This window comes from Cygnus olor, chromosome 6 (assembly GCF_009769625.2).
Source record: "Cygnus olor isolate bCygOlo1 chromosome 6, bCygOlo1.pri.v2, whole genome shotgun sequence".
NCBI lineage: Eukaryota > Metazoa > Chordata > Aves > Anseriformes > Anatidae > Cygnus > Cygnus olor.
In genome coordinates, this window is record NC_049174.1 from 32,952,067 (window position 1) to 32,969,999 (window position 17,933).

At 39.7% G+C, this 17,933-nt stretch overlaps 1 protein-coding gene across 9 annotated transcripts in view; it reads right to left on the bottom strand.

The window, feature by feature from the left end:
• Positions 1-17,933, bottom strand: part of NCKAP5 (NCK associated protein 5) — a 436,628-nt gene that overhangs the window by 340,490 nt on the left and 78,205 nt on the right. For all 9 annotated transcript variants that reach the window (XM_040560984.1, XM_040560986.1, XM_040560985.1 and 6 more), the window contains one exon: positions 6,619-6,747. In XM_040560984.1, coding sequence (XP_040416918.1) covers positions 6,619-6,687 — 69 coding nt within the window. In that variant the 5' untranslated portion in view covers positions 6,688-6,747. The remainder of the gene's footprint in view (positions 1-6,618; positions 6,748-17,933) is intronic.

Below are 17,933 nucleotides of genomic sequence, written 5' to 3' on the forward strand. Positions count from 1 at the left end.
TCTTACTCTCTTCTTCTGTCTTTACACATTCTATAGACACTAGGATTTTCTTTTTATATGATGTTTCAAGCAAATTACACGGCTGTATATTATATAGACAGCTAATAGCACTTCAGTTTATGCCTTTAAGGCTGCATTTGCCCAGTCTGTGGAGTGATGTCCTTACTGGCAGATTTGCAGAACAATGCAGGCGTCACTAACGTTGCCATAAGGAATAGACTTTTCCAATATTGCCTTGGTAATTTAGTTTACCGAGTCCTTATGTCAGTTCTAATTTTTAAGGTTTTCCCTATGAATGTGCAAACATTAATCTATTAAGTTAGTACCACTTCATGGACTTCATTGCTGTTCTCTTCTGCCTTCTACCCCCAAACAACACTCTTCTTGACTTTACATTAAACTGTTCTCTTTGACATATGCTCTTGCTGTATGCACTGAATGTTATGGATATTTTAGCTTGCTTCTCCAACACACAGTGAAAACTGCGTGCTTGAGGCTCACATTCTACATGTCTTTTCCAGTGCTGCACCACGCTTTTGCAGTGGCTGACTGCCCTTGGTGGATGCTTTTCTTCTGATGCTGTATGCAAGCAGAACTGAATAAAACTTTAATTCACATATACAAAAAAATCCAAGTTTAGAGAGTACAAAGTATTTGCAGATTCATATGGAATTTGGCAGCAGTTTTAGGTGGAAAAAATGTAATTAGGGTGCAAACATTAAAACATTAGTGAGCATATGACCAGTAAATATTTTTAGCGACACCTTTCATTTCAAAATGCTGGAATATGTTATGCTATATAGTAATGCTAGACAAATTGTGAGTGTCACAGTCAACTAGTAAAAAGGTCAGGGCTATTCTCTTCAGTGGGTTTAATTCCTACACATGAAGAGTCCCCTCCATGCATTGCTGGTGCAGCATTCTTCACAGCTTTGCTATACTGTTGTTCTCTCTGTGGCACATTTCATCTGAAGAAACTGAAGCAAGCTGCAGACACATGCTAATAACAGAGCACTCCCAGAATACTTACAAGGTAAAAAATTGTTATAATCTCCAGTTTATTGATTAGCAAACTGGGTTAGCAATTTGTTGGTGATGACAGATTTGGGATTTACACCCCAAATAGGTGGCTCCCAGCCCCAGGCATTACTCACAGATAACATGTGCACGCTTCTCAGCAAAGGTCTCCGATACAACTAAAGGATCTTGCACATGATGCTAACGCAACCGTGGGCAGGCTGGATACAGGTAGTACTCCCATCCCCATGTACGATTCATTACATTACACTGCTGCCCTTATTACAACCAAGTGCTGTCATTAAAGCTAATGCTACAGAGACCCACGGGAGCGTGTGACCAGAATGAAAGAAGCAGGGCACAGTTCATGAGCCACCAGAGAGGCACTTTCCTGCAGCTTGCTTTCAGAAGTAAAACCCTCATTTTAAATAAAACAAAAACTTTTACTTTGATAAATGCTGGCTGCTTCTAAAAGATATTCTGTTCTCAAATCTCCCCGGCTAAATGCCACCACAGTTGTAAGGGCCAACCACGTGTGTAGTCAGGCTGGGAATTACCCACACAAATAAAGAGCACAGCTTGAAACATTGACTTTTTCCTGATCAAAAGGGTCTTGGAGACAACTGGACAGTTTGGATCAGGCAAAGGATAGGGCTTTTATTATTTTCAAAGAGTGCCCCAGTGAACAGAGTAGCCAATGTGGCCCTGGTGGCAGTGATATGTTCTAACACTCTCCTTCTCCCACACAAGTTATTGAAAGCTTGGCTTTGGATCTGTTTGTTGGTATTTTTTTGCCTTTTTTTTTTAATTATTTATTTTTGTTGAAGAAATTCTGTAAGGAAAATGTGATATACAATCAAGCCTTTCATTAGCTTTTTTAATAGCATTCCCTGTCTAAGCTGCTTCCCCCCTACATACCAAGTAATAAATTGCAAATATTACCAAAGAAGCATTGTCACCCAAAAAATGTCTTCATTATACCAGTACAAAGGAACTATGTGCTGTGATCTTATTAAAATCAAAATTTAAAATAGCATTAAATGTACTTTTCTGTGTTCTCATGTCTATTTTCTTTATGTACTTTAGTCTAAAGTGAAAAAACAATGCATATCCCTTTCCGTCTTGTTTTTACCTAGTTTCATTCATTAGAGTTTTTCAACTATATATGCTGAAATGAAAGATTTAACATGGAAAAATTATTTATGAAAAATTTTACAATCATGAAATATTCAAACTAGTTAACTTTGTAAAGCTGTTCCTTTTAACAAAACCTAAAGAATTTAGGGATTTTAGCTGCATGATAAGGTAGAATGTTCTTCAGAAAGATCTGTTTCTCTTTTACTAGTTATATATTGATTCTAAATAAAAAACAATCCAGCACTGTGGTAGGTGACAGCTAAGCAATATGTTGCAAATAAACATATTTTACCACCATTACAATTTTTGTGATTTATTTTAATTCCAATAGGATGTACTTCAGCAATCATTGTAAAGGCTTTGGCCTCAATATCTATACACAGCAATCCACGAGAACATAAGCTTCCACCCTGTTCTCTGATTGTTGTCTATCTGTTCATCTTATAACTGGTTCACGTAGGGTAAAATATATTTACTAATGCCATAATGTGTTATGGGACAGAGATCTATTACATGGAATTCAAACAGAATCAAAGATCTTTAGTCCTCCGTGTTTATGGTGTTTTGTTTGTAAGCAATTTGCATAAGACAATTTGTAAAACTAAAACATAGTAGAATCACTTTAACAACAGATGAAACAAAAAGCTATTATAAAGTTATTTTGAAACTGTAAAAAGTATATCCTTCTTGTACAGTGTGTTTCCACTTAAAAATATCAGCCAGAAATTGCAAAGATATGATTTTCTATAATTGATCTTATAGGATTACCTGTATGAATTGTTAAGTTAAAATGTGTAATTGCTTCATCGAAATATAAAGCTACAAAACATCATTGTCTCTGCAGACTTAACTTCTTTGTCTGCGAATGTAAATGAGCATCTTTGTGTATAAAGGTTCTCCAATACTGGAATCCTACAGAGCAATAACAGCCATTAGCTATACTTGGGATTTCAGGAGTAATAGCTGTGATATTATGACTAAATGCTCACAGGAATCTAATTCCATCGGAGCGAACAGAAAGTCTCCCCTTTGACCTGAATGGTAGTTGAGGTAGTTGAATTGATTCTTCTGTTGGATGATATGAAAAGTCAGATCAAAGGTAGGATTCTGGATCTTGTTAAAATATGTGGCTTCAAACTACTTACTTCCTGCGAAGCATTAAAGAAAATATCCATTGGGCCCATAATCAATCATTGAAAGAATATGTCCTATGATGCTCATTCTATGAGCACATATGTGCATTTATATTTTTTGCTTTTTAAAAGGTTTATCTGCCCTCATTTTAAAGCTTATTTCCCCAAGACACAAGCGGGAAAGAGGTACACTAGTACACGAAACAACTGTGAACTCTTCTCCTTTATCTGAGGTGATCAAAAAGCAGTTACTGTGCATGTGTTGTAAGGAAGAGTGTTCTAATGTCTATGAAATTTCTCACTGGTATGTCATTTGAAGAATCTGGTTTCTGAAATTGATCCGCATCATTTGAAGCCTGACACTTGCTGTTTGATGGGATAGACCTGAATACAGAACACTCTGATGAGATTCATATTCATATCTTGAAGGCCCAGATACATATTCTAAGCAGGTTGAGGCCATCTCTATTGTCTAGAAACATCTCTTTCCTCTTCTCCCACTTCTTTCAAATAGCATCATAGCCTATATACTCAGAATCTAAGAGATAAGGGAGGCAGAGGGAATTTTTTGGCTTTAAGTATCTCTAAACAATTCTTGTAGATTACATCATGGCAAAAACATTCGAGAAGAAGACTACAGTCTGATGCAGATGGGAAAAGCAGCATAGCCAAGCAGGGTGGGGAATGTTATCAAAAACGCCTATTTGTAACTCATGGTCCAGAATACAAAAGCAGAAATGTGTTTCATTTAAACACACAGAAATCAGAATTCTTTCAAAGATACGAGAATGCTGGAAGACTCCACCAAACAAGGGCAAGCCATAGTTTACAAGCAAATCAGAACCAAGTTTTCCAAGCAAAGTGTCCAGCCCTGAATGCCTGAGAGGTTAAACACAACACCTTTGGGAAAAGACACAAGAAGAAAGAGATGTAAAGACTTGAGTGGGCAGGAGCAGGAGTAAAACATGGCGCTTGGATGGAATTTGGCAACAGGAGTAATGAAGACAGACATAAGATACGAAGGCAACAATTAAGAAGTTACAGACAAAGGTAGGATAGAACAGGAAATTGGGGAAAATGAGAGGAGTGCTTTGTTTTGCCTGGTTGAATTTCATGGGACAGGACATGCAGTGTGAATTACTAACGTGCTGCTGAAGGCACTCAAATCTCAAAATGTCTCTGTCGGTTTGTTAAGAAATAATAGCTGGCAGTTAACTGTGAACAATGGTCACATGTTTCTAATTAAATTTATGGATGACACTCTTTAATCTAGTTATATATATTCTATTCAATACAAACTTTCAATGGACACTGACCTGTAATATATAAGTACTGAAAATGCAAGTTTGCACTGACAAACTATGCAGGCAAGTTCCCTCATACATTTCCTTCAACACCTTATCACCAATATGGTCTAGTTGAAGACAAATCTTCAGCTGGCACACACTGGCATAAATGCATTGACCTCAAGCCAGTGCCTGAATGCTGGTTTTAATCTGTGCACAGTTTCCCACCCTACTTACCGCTTGCCAAAGAGTGGGGAGGAAACACCACCTTTTCTTAGAGCCACAGGTTCATTTTTTTTCCTCCACAAGGAGCATTTTAATATGCCGACAGCATTAATTATTACACAAAGCACTTTTCATGGTGCTACACCCACAATATTCCCTATGACAACAATAAATGTCTCTCTCTACTCCCCCCTTACTGATGCAAAAGGGTAAGAATTAAGCATGGGGCACTAACCTGGCTGTAAATTAAGCCCAGATTAGCACTAGAGGGGTTTGGAAGCCAGAAATACCTAGTTCCTTGTTCCCATCCAGACAGCAGACCATGCTGTCACCTCAGGGAAAAGATAATTCCTGTCTTAATACATGAAGGAAAGGCTGAATCTAGTCCATCACCCCAGTGAAAATAGTACTGATTTGCCATACTAACCATCATCTTTGTGCAAAATTCACAACTGCTAGCATTTCCGCTAGCGTTCACTACCCAGTTTCCATAAGCATTTTTCTTTTCTCTGTATAAATATTGATAGTTCATGGCCTGCGTTGGGACTGCTGAGGGCAGGTCCTGCCATGGGCCTAGCTCCGCCGTGGTGAGGCCTTGCTGCCCAGCGTGGCAGGCAGGGCCCGGCAGTCCATTACTGGATGCGAGCGGTGTTACGGGAGATGAGAAACCTCAAGAAATCAACAGAGATGAGGGCTTCACATGACCGCTGGAACACTCTGGGAAAGGAGTGCTTGATTATTCTCTATTGACCTGTTACCTTGCTGCTGTCATTCCTCCGTTTAATCAAGTACTGTTTCGTGAATCATTTGGCTCATAACTCATGAGTGAAGAAGGACTGTTCGTTAAGCAGTTTTATATTGTGTGGCTTTTGTGTGAGGAGCCAAACTATCACTCATTGGTGACCCCCAGAAACCGAACGCAACTCTTGCTGCTCCCAGTGCCAAACCTACCAGCTCCCAGCACTACCAAGCATCAGCCCAGCAGTATGAACACTCAAAAAAAGAGACAGCTCTGTTAACAAAAGCTAAGGACACACTTCTTCCGCAGAAGACACTGTCTATGGAAGTCAAAGAGACGGCATGGGCTTCCTCAGAGCTCTTAGCTTTGCTTGTTTCAGTGTTTGTTCCATTAATAGTTCCACTAGCACGCTGAGTACTTGACTTTGGCATGTTTATCCTCTCACACAACTGTTCAACATCTTTGAGCATTTTCCGGTCATGTATCCGTAGTACAGCTATAAAAACTCCTTGTTAATCTCAGTCATCATTTGAAAACATTACCTAAATATAAATCTAGAATATAATCCCAATAAATTCAAATCCTATATATATCAAAAACAATCACTTTACAGCATGTGGCATTTACATTTCTCTTTCAGGTGATATTAGAGTAGTTTATACATTCACTATGGTGAACAAGTTTTTCCTGGTATCCTCAACAGTAAAACAAGCATTTCTGATTAGATGACCTCAGCTACCTACAGCTCTCATACACTCAGTATAAAGCAACAGAGTGATCCTACATAGGCTTACAGAGGTAAGATTTTAATTACAAGTTTGGTAACTCGTCTGGATTCTTTCCTAGAATCCAGTGAATTCAAGGAGGCTCTTCTATATGATGACATGTTTCTATTTAGGATGCTTTAAAATTCCTCCACCACTTTTGCTCTGGAGAATCTTAAAAATCAGGGAAGGTTGTGATACTGTGATGAATAGATAAACATCTTCAAAATGTACATCATTATGAGTACTGCTTCTTAACAACTGTATCTTTATGACATAAGATTTATTTAGTAAATACGGTAAATATTAATTCTTACCACAAGACTGCTGTCCAGAGAAAGTCTTTTCCCAAATTCCCTTTTCTGCAGCTGTCTTTTTCTCTCCATAGCTGAGGTTATTTTTTTTCCTTTTCATCTACTAGAAATGTCAGACTCTTTCCAGCATTACTGCAAAAAAAAATAAAAAATAAAAAATAAATGCACATTTCAATATTCTACTTAACAGTTTCTGTCTTTCATCATTAACTTTGTAATAACCCAGCAGCTAATGACTTTGTGTCCATAGTAGGCTGTGTTCCAGGAATGAATTTTCTGTGCCAGAAAAGCTAAACTCTCCAGACAGAAATATCACAAAAAAAAAAAAAAAAAAAAAAAAAAGGAAAGAAAATCTACTACTACTACTGTCTTTATCAATACACCCTGTGTTTTAATAGTCTCTGTTTAACCGGGCTGGGAAATGGATTTGCAGAGCCAGCAAACTACCTGGGGTTTGCGGGAGGGAAACAGTTCGTTTCATGTTAATTGCGCTCCTCAGTAAGCCCTGCTTGTTGGCACATCTGTGCTGCTACTGTGATGTACAAATTTTGGAACTAATCCTGACAAGTTCTAAAAGCTTTCAACTCCTATTATCCTTAATGAGACACTAATGCCCTCAGCACTTTCCTTATATTTTTAAGGTCAAATATTTGGCTGTGATAATCAAAGAGTCCCACTGACTGTGCAGAATGGCCAGGGAACTTCACCTAAAGCATGGAGGGAAATAGTCTTACTGATTTGGTAGGATTCGTTTATTCCACTGATGATTTCTACTAAAATCAAGGCATAATTTACACATAGCTACTACCAAGTCTCTCTTTTACTACATGGTTCTAGTGAAACATGTATTTGAAAGTTTTAGCTTCTATATTGAGGTAGTATTTGTTGTGCGTGATTTGGCAGCATTGGCAAAGCTAAAGAAGTTATTCAGGATTTACAGAAAATAGTAAAAGAAATTAGAGTTTAAATTGAAGTGGGCAGATAGCCCATAAATGCTGAACCAAATAGAGGAATTTTCTTCTGCACCTTGCAGTGACTGAATTTACTGTATCAGAAGGAACATCCTATCTCTTACTCTGGGATAACTCTCATTAAAGACTAAGAACTTTCACCATAAGATTTTGTCCACTTTTTTTAGTCAAGACTTGATATGGAAGCCTATTTAAAATCATAATTCTAGCAAGGTTGCGATATTCATACAGCACTACTTAATTCTAAACCTAGAGCAGTTCATTTCATTTAACTGACAAAGAAGATGAAAAATACAAATCTATATGTTTCTGATCCCTTGTGCTCATTGTGAACAGCAACATCAGTTACCAAGAGACAGGTGACTACAACAGGCACGAATACCACTGGGCTTGGCTGCAGGGTAATGCAGCTGGCGTTCCCAAAAGAAGCCTTGCATTTGGCCTCCAGATGTGCTTACATGCCTGTGGATAGCCTCGGCTTCTCATGCACCTGTGAACTAGACCATCTGTCACTGCGGTGATATCAAGCAGATAAATCCACCCCAACTCTTCCCCCAAATTGCCCCCGAATGCTCTGCCACAAGGGCACAGGGGACTCAGCACGTGGGCCGAGCACGAGCTGCCTGCAAGGAGATCAGGATGCTCTGGGCTAAGCCCCAGAAGGCAGCTGGAATTCAGAGGGCTCCCAGAGGCACGCAAATTGTGATAATCAGTCAGGTACAACGTGGACATCACAACTGGGACTGCTCTTGTAAAGCATTTCCCATGGGGGATCCGTAATTGGTCCAGCTAGCAAGAGATCGAATGGTAAATCAGTGGTCTAAGAAACAGCACCTGGTCTCTCTTACACTTTGTATTTCTGGTTTGCACTTCCACAAGGCCAGTATTCAGCCCTTTTTCTCCAAAATGGACAAAAATCAGCTTCTATAACATTAATCTAAATAACACACATGATGGTAAGAATATCTGTTATAGCACTGTGATCATTCTTTATGTGTATTTTGTTCCAGTTTTACCTGCAAGCTCCTGCTTCCCATCTATAGCACCAATCCTAAAGCTACACCCACTACTTAATTCAGCTAATAAGGAAGAACAATGGCATGCTATCACACAATTACCATTGCTTCCTGATTAGCTATCATGTCTCAGAAGACATACCACAATCCTTACAAACACATAGGCAACGTATTACACTGTTCTTGCGATCATGACAGAAATCAGCGAAAGAAAAAACTTAATGTAATCTTTGTGTCATTTTTCTGTGCATTTGTCATGCCTGGAGAGCACGATTTCCACCAAGGCAGTCTTTGTTGATCAGTAAGCACAGCACTACAGATGAGTGAGCTGGTGACAGCTACAGTTGGAGCCAATTATCCCGGCAGAAGGTCAAGTATTTAACTTCAGTGCCTGAAGTGCCTGTCTGCAGGTATTTGGCAGAACAACCCCAAATCCTAGTTCAGAAGGAAAAGGAGAAAGGATTATTAGTTATTCCAACAGCTTATACACTGAGCTGCCTTGGGCACTTCAGAGAGTGGATTTACTGTCCCTTTGTAGCCCTGGCAGGTACAGCTCACCTACCTATGTGAGCAATGGTGAAGCTGCCTCAGACCTGCAGACTCCTTCCCCGTGTACACCACAGGAGCTCAAATCTCTGGGCACGTTACTATTAGCAGGCTGCCAGGGATCTCTCCTGAAAAGTTATCAACCTAAGGCTGAACCCACCCAAACTTCTGAATCAAAGGTAATTACCTTACGAGATAATACATCGCCTGTATCAACATATGCTGGTGGCTCAGGGCACCCAACTCGGGAGGTCTTAAAAAAAAAAAACGATCATCAAAGCGAAGTACTTCACAAAACTAGAACAAGTTTCCATGTGGAATGGTCATTTTTGTGCAGCATGCTTCTTGTTACAAAGAAAAATGACCTTCCTAGGTAAATCTGTCTTCCTCTGAGACCAACCCAGAGACTAAAATGAATTCAAACTGGAAGTAATGCATCTCCCAGGAAGCTCAGCACAGGAGAACGGCCATCCAGACAAAGCAGTCTTGAAATGTAAAAACGCTGAGAATCAGTTTGCCCAACCATCAAATACACTATTTTTGTGCCATCAAGAGAACAGGCTGTAGAAATTTTTCAGCCTTCCTTGACCGTTTGTTTGTTGATATCTCTCAGATCATGTCTTCACAGCAGAGACCCCAGTGATCAGCATTCAGACCCTGACGATCCCTTTTGGCTTGGCTGAAGTGGGACCTACACTGCAAACGCATTTCTGATTTCTGGTGTCTTCACTGATACTGCACTCACATTGGGAGCTGAGTATTGGGGGGCATACCTTTGTGCTGCAGGAAGCTTGCCCACTGTAGGACTCTTCCCTGTGGGACTACAGAGTTCATCTATGCTGAGCATACCAGGGGAGGCACTGAAGTTAAAGGCACTCAGTGATTACGCCCGTATCCTGAAGAGGTACGTGGGGATCAGTCTGTGAGAATACAGTTCCTAGATGTTTGCCTACTGCCTGCTCAGTTTTGCACTGAGCTCAGAGAAGTAGGTTTTGTGTGGATGCAGAAAAAATGTCCCATGGGAAGCCCTAAGTGGGATCTTGCGTCAATACGGTGTACCCTCACCGTTCATAAAGCCAGCAAGCCAGAGGCATCAGCTTGATTACGTATCTTAAAGTGCAGCAATTTTAGTACTCAATACAAGCACGTTCATTACTTCGGGAGATGGCTCTAAACCTATGCCCTGGAGAAATGGTGTGATTAACATAGAAAAGCACTCTCGATAATCTATGCAAGAAATTCCTTGGATTATAATACCTTCTTCATTTCCAGTAGTAACAAAGCATGATTGATGCCTATTGCTTTAGCTGATGAAAACGGGTAATATTACATCCCTTAGATAAGCAGCCAAGATATTTTCAGACACTTTGAAACTGTGCAGTTACATTTCAACAGAGCTATGCCAACACATACCAGCTAGGAACTAACACGTAGTAAATCTTTTTGGTAACTGGAAATGGACTGTATTTATTTTTCCGTCTCACAAATTAGTATGAATTTAGCAGTTATGACAAGTGACACAAATGACAGCTCTGGAAACTAGCATCCTTTTGTTTAAATTCAGCGTAGATGTAATTCAGCCTCCCCACCCTCTGCTTACCGTAGCTTACCACTGCCAGAAAGCACAATACCTGGCGGGCACTAACACATTCTCCCTCTGCAATTTGTTTGTCTGTCTGAGCATTAATGAGAGGACAACTTCTGTGATGTGGACATCAAACTCTCAGGTAATGGAACGAGGCCAAAGTTACACAGTGATCGCCTTTAAGCCCTTTTTTCTGCTTGGCCAGTTGTACTTGTTCAACAGCCATACCAGAAAACTGAAAGGTAATAACCAGAACCAGTATTATCCTTTAGCAAGGAAAGGAAAATGAAAATAATATCACTAGCATAGGTCAGGAGGCGGCTATGAGAAAGTACAAATTTTCATCAATGCAAATGTTAGTTAGAATGAACAGGTGACCTAAAGGTGAAAGATTTTATAGCTCATTACCAGCCTCTGGAGTGATTCCGTTTCCTGAGAACCTAATTGAATTGAATTGAGTCTTTCACTATACAGCTGGGTTCTTTTGCCAACTCTGGTGCTAACACCGGTGTCTGAATGCCTGCTTTTGTTGTGGTCTTTGTAGGAAAAGGAGCAGAAGTAAGTACAGCAGAGCTTGTCCAGGCCTTCTCAGAACTGGAATAACAAAAGGCTCCAGGATTATGAACTTGATGTACATTCGATGGATCAAAAATTGTTCAGTCCTACAAAATCACTACATTTATTCCTCCTAGGCCTAAAACGCTAGGTCTGTACTAAGTTTTTGAGTGTTTCCTGTTCTTTTTTAAATGGCAGAGTGTTAAAATCACCAGAGCAGTTAACAGCAGAGAACTTCACCTTTGCGAGAGATGAGAAAATTCTGCCTAGTGACTAAAAGTGAGCCATGAAACCAGTTTCATTACCACACCCCTATCTCTCCCCGTCATAGTATTCAGCCTGGTCATGACTTTAAGTGGTGAAGTGGAAAAAAATAATTCCCAAATTCTCTTATGAGCTGATGTTTCTAACTTCAACACTTGGGAACTAGAAAGCTACAGCGACATCTGCATTTATGCAACCTGAAACCTAGCTAAATGGTTTTTATTTTGCCCGCAGTGCATTTCAGAGCAACACCATGAGCATGGCCTGCCTAATGCTCAATACACTCAGGTATTTGCTGAGGTTGGTCAGCAGTTTGTTAGTACTAATGTATGCATTGTACATGCACACCCACTGGATTAGGCTGCTATTTAGATATGCAAGCTGCATTTTTGCAGAGAGGGAAGGAGAATATGCCATGTGCCAGCATTAATGAGTTAATTAAATTAGAAAAATTCCAATGCAAGACCCTAAAATGCTTAGATAGGTGGAATACTATGGGAATTGCAAAGCAGCAAACACTGCTGTACCATTCTGCCTGCAGACCCAGGTATTCTGACCGGCTTCAGAAAGCTGTGTTAAAACAAAATACATAGAGCCAGTCAGAAAATATCCAGATAGAAAAAGGCTCCTTGCTAGTCTTCTTCGCAGGACACTGATGCATGGCAGTCTACAAAGAAACTAAAGGTTGACTTATTTGAGAGCCAAATTACGTGGATCCCTCTTGCTCTGATCCCAGCTCTTGAAAGGGAATCAGCAGAGTACATAGGATTGTCCAAAGCAAATTTTTAATGGTGATCACTTGCCAACACTGAACAGACTCAGAGCACGGTGTCCTAGAAATACAGCGTTTAAAACAAAGCATCTCAGCTGCTAAATTCCACATTTGAATCTGTCTGAACCACAGTTTTCAATATACATTTATGCTTTCTCCACGCAAGATAATCTTCCATTTATTTGGCAAACTAAACAGGCAGTAAAGCTTTCTATAGCATTGCCTCTAGGATTTAAACAAGTTAAGATTAGGGGCTTAAATCTAGCAGACCTATCAGTGTGCTCAAAATAACACCAGGAATTTCAATAAATCAGAAAATAAAGAATATGGCATTAAAGATGTTATTACTCTGACAGCTGTCAAGATGAATTGCATGAGAAGCATTTAAAAGATTTATATCTCCGAATCTCACCAGGTTAATTAAATGGATGCATGCATTCATTTAAGAGGATAAGGTGGGTTGCAGTGACATAAAATGAGAGGGCATAAGATTACGTTCTTTCAGCATTAACAAGAATGGGTTGAACCGATATCATTTCCGTATTCTGTAATAAGCATGATTCATCCACTGCCATTTTCAGCTCTCATTTTCTTTCTGGCAGCAAAAAAAGACTATGAACATTTATAGACTAACATAATCAAAGCCTTAACCTTTTCAGCGTTTTGTGTTTGCATTGGCTGTCCATTTTTATCACAGAGCTCCACAGGCCATGCTGCAGGGAGGAGAAGAATCGCCAGTAAATTACCCCAAAGAATGCTGGAAAGGTCAAAGGATTACCTTTTGCTGATTTTGCTGATTACCTGTTTGCTTTTATGGAACATATGAAGCATTCATATCATGCAATAAAATTACCGAGACAAAAATGATGAAAGATAAGCAGACAGAAAGCATGAATCTGTTGTCAGGACAGCAACTGGTAAGGATGGAAAAAAGGATTTATTACAGCGTTATCATCAATAAGAAATAGGCTATGACAATGATGGTTATATATCCCTGGTTCCTGCACTGAAATCAAATCCTTCTGCATGCCCTAAGACCTATAACCAAGAACGGGATACCCAAGTAAGATCCAAGAAGCTATTCAGGCTGAAGGCAACACTAGGCTCAGAGCTTCCATTCCTTGGGTGCATTTCTAACCACTCATTATCATACATTATTTATTACCATATACTACTATAAATTACATAATATAGCTTATTATATGGTAAAAATGGATTCCCTCAGCCATTGAAACTCCTCCAGCAATGTTTTGCAATACAGGCTGTTAATCTGCAGAAGGCACGCTCTGCAGACAGCTACAGCGACAGGCACCTCTGTAGGCTTCAGCGCAGATTTGTCTCCTTTGTGAAGCACTGCCAAACTTGGGGAACTGTTGTTATGCACCCACCTAAAGGGCTATGTGGAGATTGTGAGGTTCAAAAACAAATGTCCCTTTTATATGCCAATAAAGATGCCTCTGGCATTCTGTGGTTTCAGGCTGGTAAGTATGAAATGCTGGAAACAACTTCCCTAACTTACTAAATCATTCTTAGGGCTTGTTGTTTCTCATGGCTAAATATTTTGATTTTATCAAAATTTACATGCTGTAAACGAATGGGAAGGTCTTAGCATGCAGCATTATAATGTGGGTACATCAGGGGATAAAGTGGGGAAATCACATTGAAACTCAGCATTTAAATAACATTTGTTTAAGAAGTTCAAGAACAAGTTTCAAACTAATAGAGCAAATATCCCAAACCTGGCATATCATATATAATGGCCAGGTATGGGAAACTCATGAAGAAGTCACAGTCATTTTTGACTCTTTGCGTGCCAGCAAAGAAATCAAAAAGAATCTTTTCTTTTCACTACATTTTTAATATAGAAGACAAATCCATCAGGCATAGGCTTCTTCATAGGACATCTTCAACAGAGGAAGTAGCATCTGGTTGAGGAGGCCAGTGAATTTAACATACCAAATTCACACGTGTTCATATATGTTGCAAGGTTCAGAACACTGCATGCAATTAAATCCAAAACCTGAACTTTTCTGACAAAGTGGAAGGAAGAATTTAAAACATACAGTCAAGATTCCTAGAGTTTGCTCAGATTTTTTCGTTTCCTTTGTGTTTTTCTTTCATTAATGTAAATCAGGACACTACTCAAGAAAGCCCAAGAGTTGCAAACCTACCCATAAGACCTCAGCTGGAAGCAAACTGCTGGATTAAAAGCTCAATGTTTGAAACTAGACCTAGGAGCTTGTGAAACATGCTTAAATACGGCTTCTTCCCTGGAACAGATGCATTTCAGCCGGCATCTCTTCTGCCTACCCATCTGCCCTAATTGTATTCCAGAGGGACCACTAAAAATCGCAGTCCTTTGTGCACGTTCCACCCCTTCCACCTGCACCGCTGAGAGGGACGATGGCAGCAGTGGTCGCGGGATGGCTAGCGACCTGAGCGCCAGCCCGACAGACACCAGTGAGCCAACATAGCTAGGAGCCTTTTTCATAATTACCTCTCATTCACTCATTTTCCACACCCTGAATAAAATATTTTGCTACAAAACATTTTCTAATAGTCCATTTCTGGCGAACGAATGCAGTTTTATGAAATTAAGTGTCCCAAATAAATGCTACTTGATTTGGTCCTTCCCAGCCACGGAGGTGAAGGGAATCAAAGACCATTTCCTTACTGAGCCACTCCAACCCATTAAAATGAGGAATTATTAAAATTATCTTAGTGATAATGCCCAGACCACTGGCTTCACTCCACAGAGCACTGGGTAACACTTTGAAATGTTCATTTGACTCCATGTAAAACTCTCAATATTAAACAAGTATTGTAGAAATATTTCTGCGGCTATTAGTAACATCTTCAGCACCCGGCTGTGCGTGTCCTCCTTAGATAACGAAAGGTATTTGCAGCAGAAGGAATATTTCAACATCTAGACTGCAGAATTTGTGTCTAATGAACGTGGGTTGCAATGTGCTGTCTCACATCTCACCTTGCTGTACAGACACTCCCGGAGGGCCAGGGCCTAACCTTACATTAAAGGTAATATCTTCATAATGAAGATACTCACTCAGTAACAGCCCAGAAAAGAAGTTGAATCAAACTCATAATCCCTTTTTGTCCTATGAAAAATAAGGGAGGATAAGGTACAATGAAACGTGTGTGATCCCTGCGTCATCTAGGAACAGAGTAACTAAGAAGAGGTTCAACTTGGCTATCTGCAGGACCTGAAAATAGCTCCTTCACACCACCATGAGGAAAGGCAGCCCCGGGGAGGAACAAGAGAGGAAAGACGGTGACAATCTCTTTCAGTGCCAGGAAAACCAAAACCAAGCCTATGGCTTGAAAGAAAGGACTGTAGCACGGGATTGAAGCAGGAACTTGCAGCCTTATTATGCTGTGCAGCTCCAGCTGCTTCCCACACAGGCCGCCATACACATTTTTATCTGAAGAATTCTCTATACATTCCTTATTTTGCTGTGCTCCTCCACTGAGTCCTGTAAATGCGTACAGTTAGGCCAGCCATAACTCCAGCAGCAGCCCCTTGCAGTCACCTCTGCTCAGTGATACAGACACGAACCAAAAGCCAGGCAGTACCTGAGCTGAATTTGGAGGTGCCTGCACTAACAGTAAACCCACTAGCTCTAGTCCTTTGCTCATCTAAGTGTGGGCACTAAAATCCTTCAGCTGGCTCCCCAGCTGTTCAGCCTGCAGATGTTAGACCAAGTCTACATTAATTTCAGGCGACATACCTTCATCCAGGGATCAGACCAAAGAAATTCATCTCCGTTGTTCCCAAACACACTTTGGGGACGTCTCTTCTTTCCTTCATGCTCACAACAGAAAGATAACAGGGTACAACTCAGCTCTACCTCTTCCAGTTTTGTAGGGGGATGTACGCTCCATAAATCAATGGACACAAATTAAGAAAAGGCACAGAGAGATTTGCCCAGCCAATTCAAATTCACTTTATTCTTGTTACACAACAGAGCATGTAGGACTGTGGGACATCAAGGCTGTAAAATTAAAAGGAACAGATACACATTGATTAAGCTCCATCTTCAGCTTATAGCCAAGAAAACTATTGTGAAAACATTAAAAATGGAAGATGTTATGTCCTCATCCATATATCCTCAGACAGTGACACAGCACTGAACAGCACCGGCATACTGAACAGCCCTGCAACTTTTTTCTCTGCAACTCTGGAGAGATCTCATCTCAAACACTGACTTCAGTTCTGGGCCAAAAGGATATAGATAAACTTGATGGAATTCAGACAATAGCTGTAAAGACGATTAAGATATTGATTTGGTGGGAAAACGATTAACAAGTCTGTTCATAGTAGTTTCAAACAATGTCAAGAGGACTCTAAGATAGGAAGGAACGACCATATCTACACGGGTTTGAGGGACATGTACTAACAGCAGAGACAGGGAGGAATTGATTAGGTTATTGACAATAGGCTGAAAAGAAATAAAGCCAGGGAAATGATGCTGAGTATCTGAAGAAATTACCTAAAGTGAAATCCAATACAGTGATTCCCAGAGAATCAGAGCAACGCTTGTCATATAAAAAAATAAGGCGGGATAAAGTACAATGAAATGTACTGACAGTGAGGATGCTGCCCGGAATGAGTTGTCTGAAGATCCTGATGGACAAAAAAAAAAAAAAAAAAAAGAGTTCTCCCTTTCTTCTCAGAGCCTATACATTGCCATGGTTGCTCCACACTAGAAACTATTGGAGTGGAAGGTTTTCCTTTGGGGAGAAAATGAAAAAAAGAGCCACTTCATGCTTCCCCCACGCAGTCAGCTGCCTGCAGTGCTTACTTCAGTTTCTCACTGTGAAGACTGGCTGTCACACACTGGCTTCAGATTTTTCCATCTGTCAGAAACTTAATAAAAATGTAAATTAAAAACATTCACAAATTTCCTACTTAAAAGGTTCATAACTCTCCTATGTTTTATGTCATCCTACCGATCTTTAACTCATCTGCACTCAGTTCTACCAAGCGAAATGGAAAAGAACATATAGTCTGCCATCACAGATAATAATCCAACACATTCGGGTTATGGATACAGTAATATCCAGAAAATATTAGAAAGAGAGGAAGCATACTATTAAAACCCTATAGTATTTCTCTCTCTCAAGTGCCTACCTGTTTAGAATGCAAAGTAAAAGTCAAAAAGTGACACAAAAGAAAAAAAGCACTCCACTGATGTTTCAGAAGTTCATAATTCATTAAAATCTGAATTATATTTTTGCTTGTGGTAGCAACAGTTTGTTAGGTTTATTTTTTACTTGTAGAATTCGTGTTAATTACTCAAACAGGATTGTCTTCCTTGAGTTGTTTCTTGAAAGCAATGCCATGCAGGCAGGTTCAGATAAATTTTTTTTTTAAGATTATAGTTTATGGACTTGCAGCATTGGAATAACTGAAGTCATTCAAAGTTATTGCTTTGCCTCTATTCTGGCTGGGGAAAATAACAACAGAAAAAAAAAAAGAAAAAAAATAGTACTTTTAGTGGGGATGGGGAAAGAGTTAATACACTCATACATTTGAAAGGAAGCACTTTGAATTTTAAAGTTTATTTTGAGCCCAAATATAACTTTTTTAA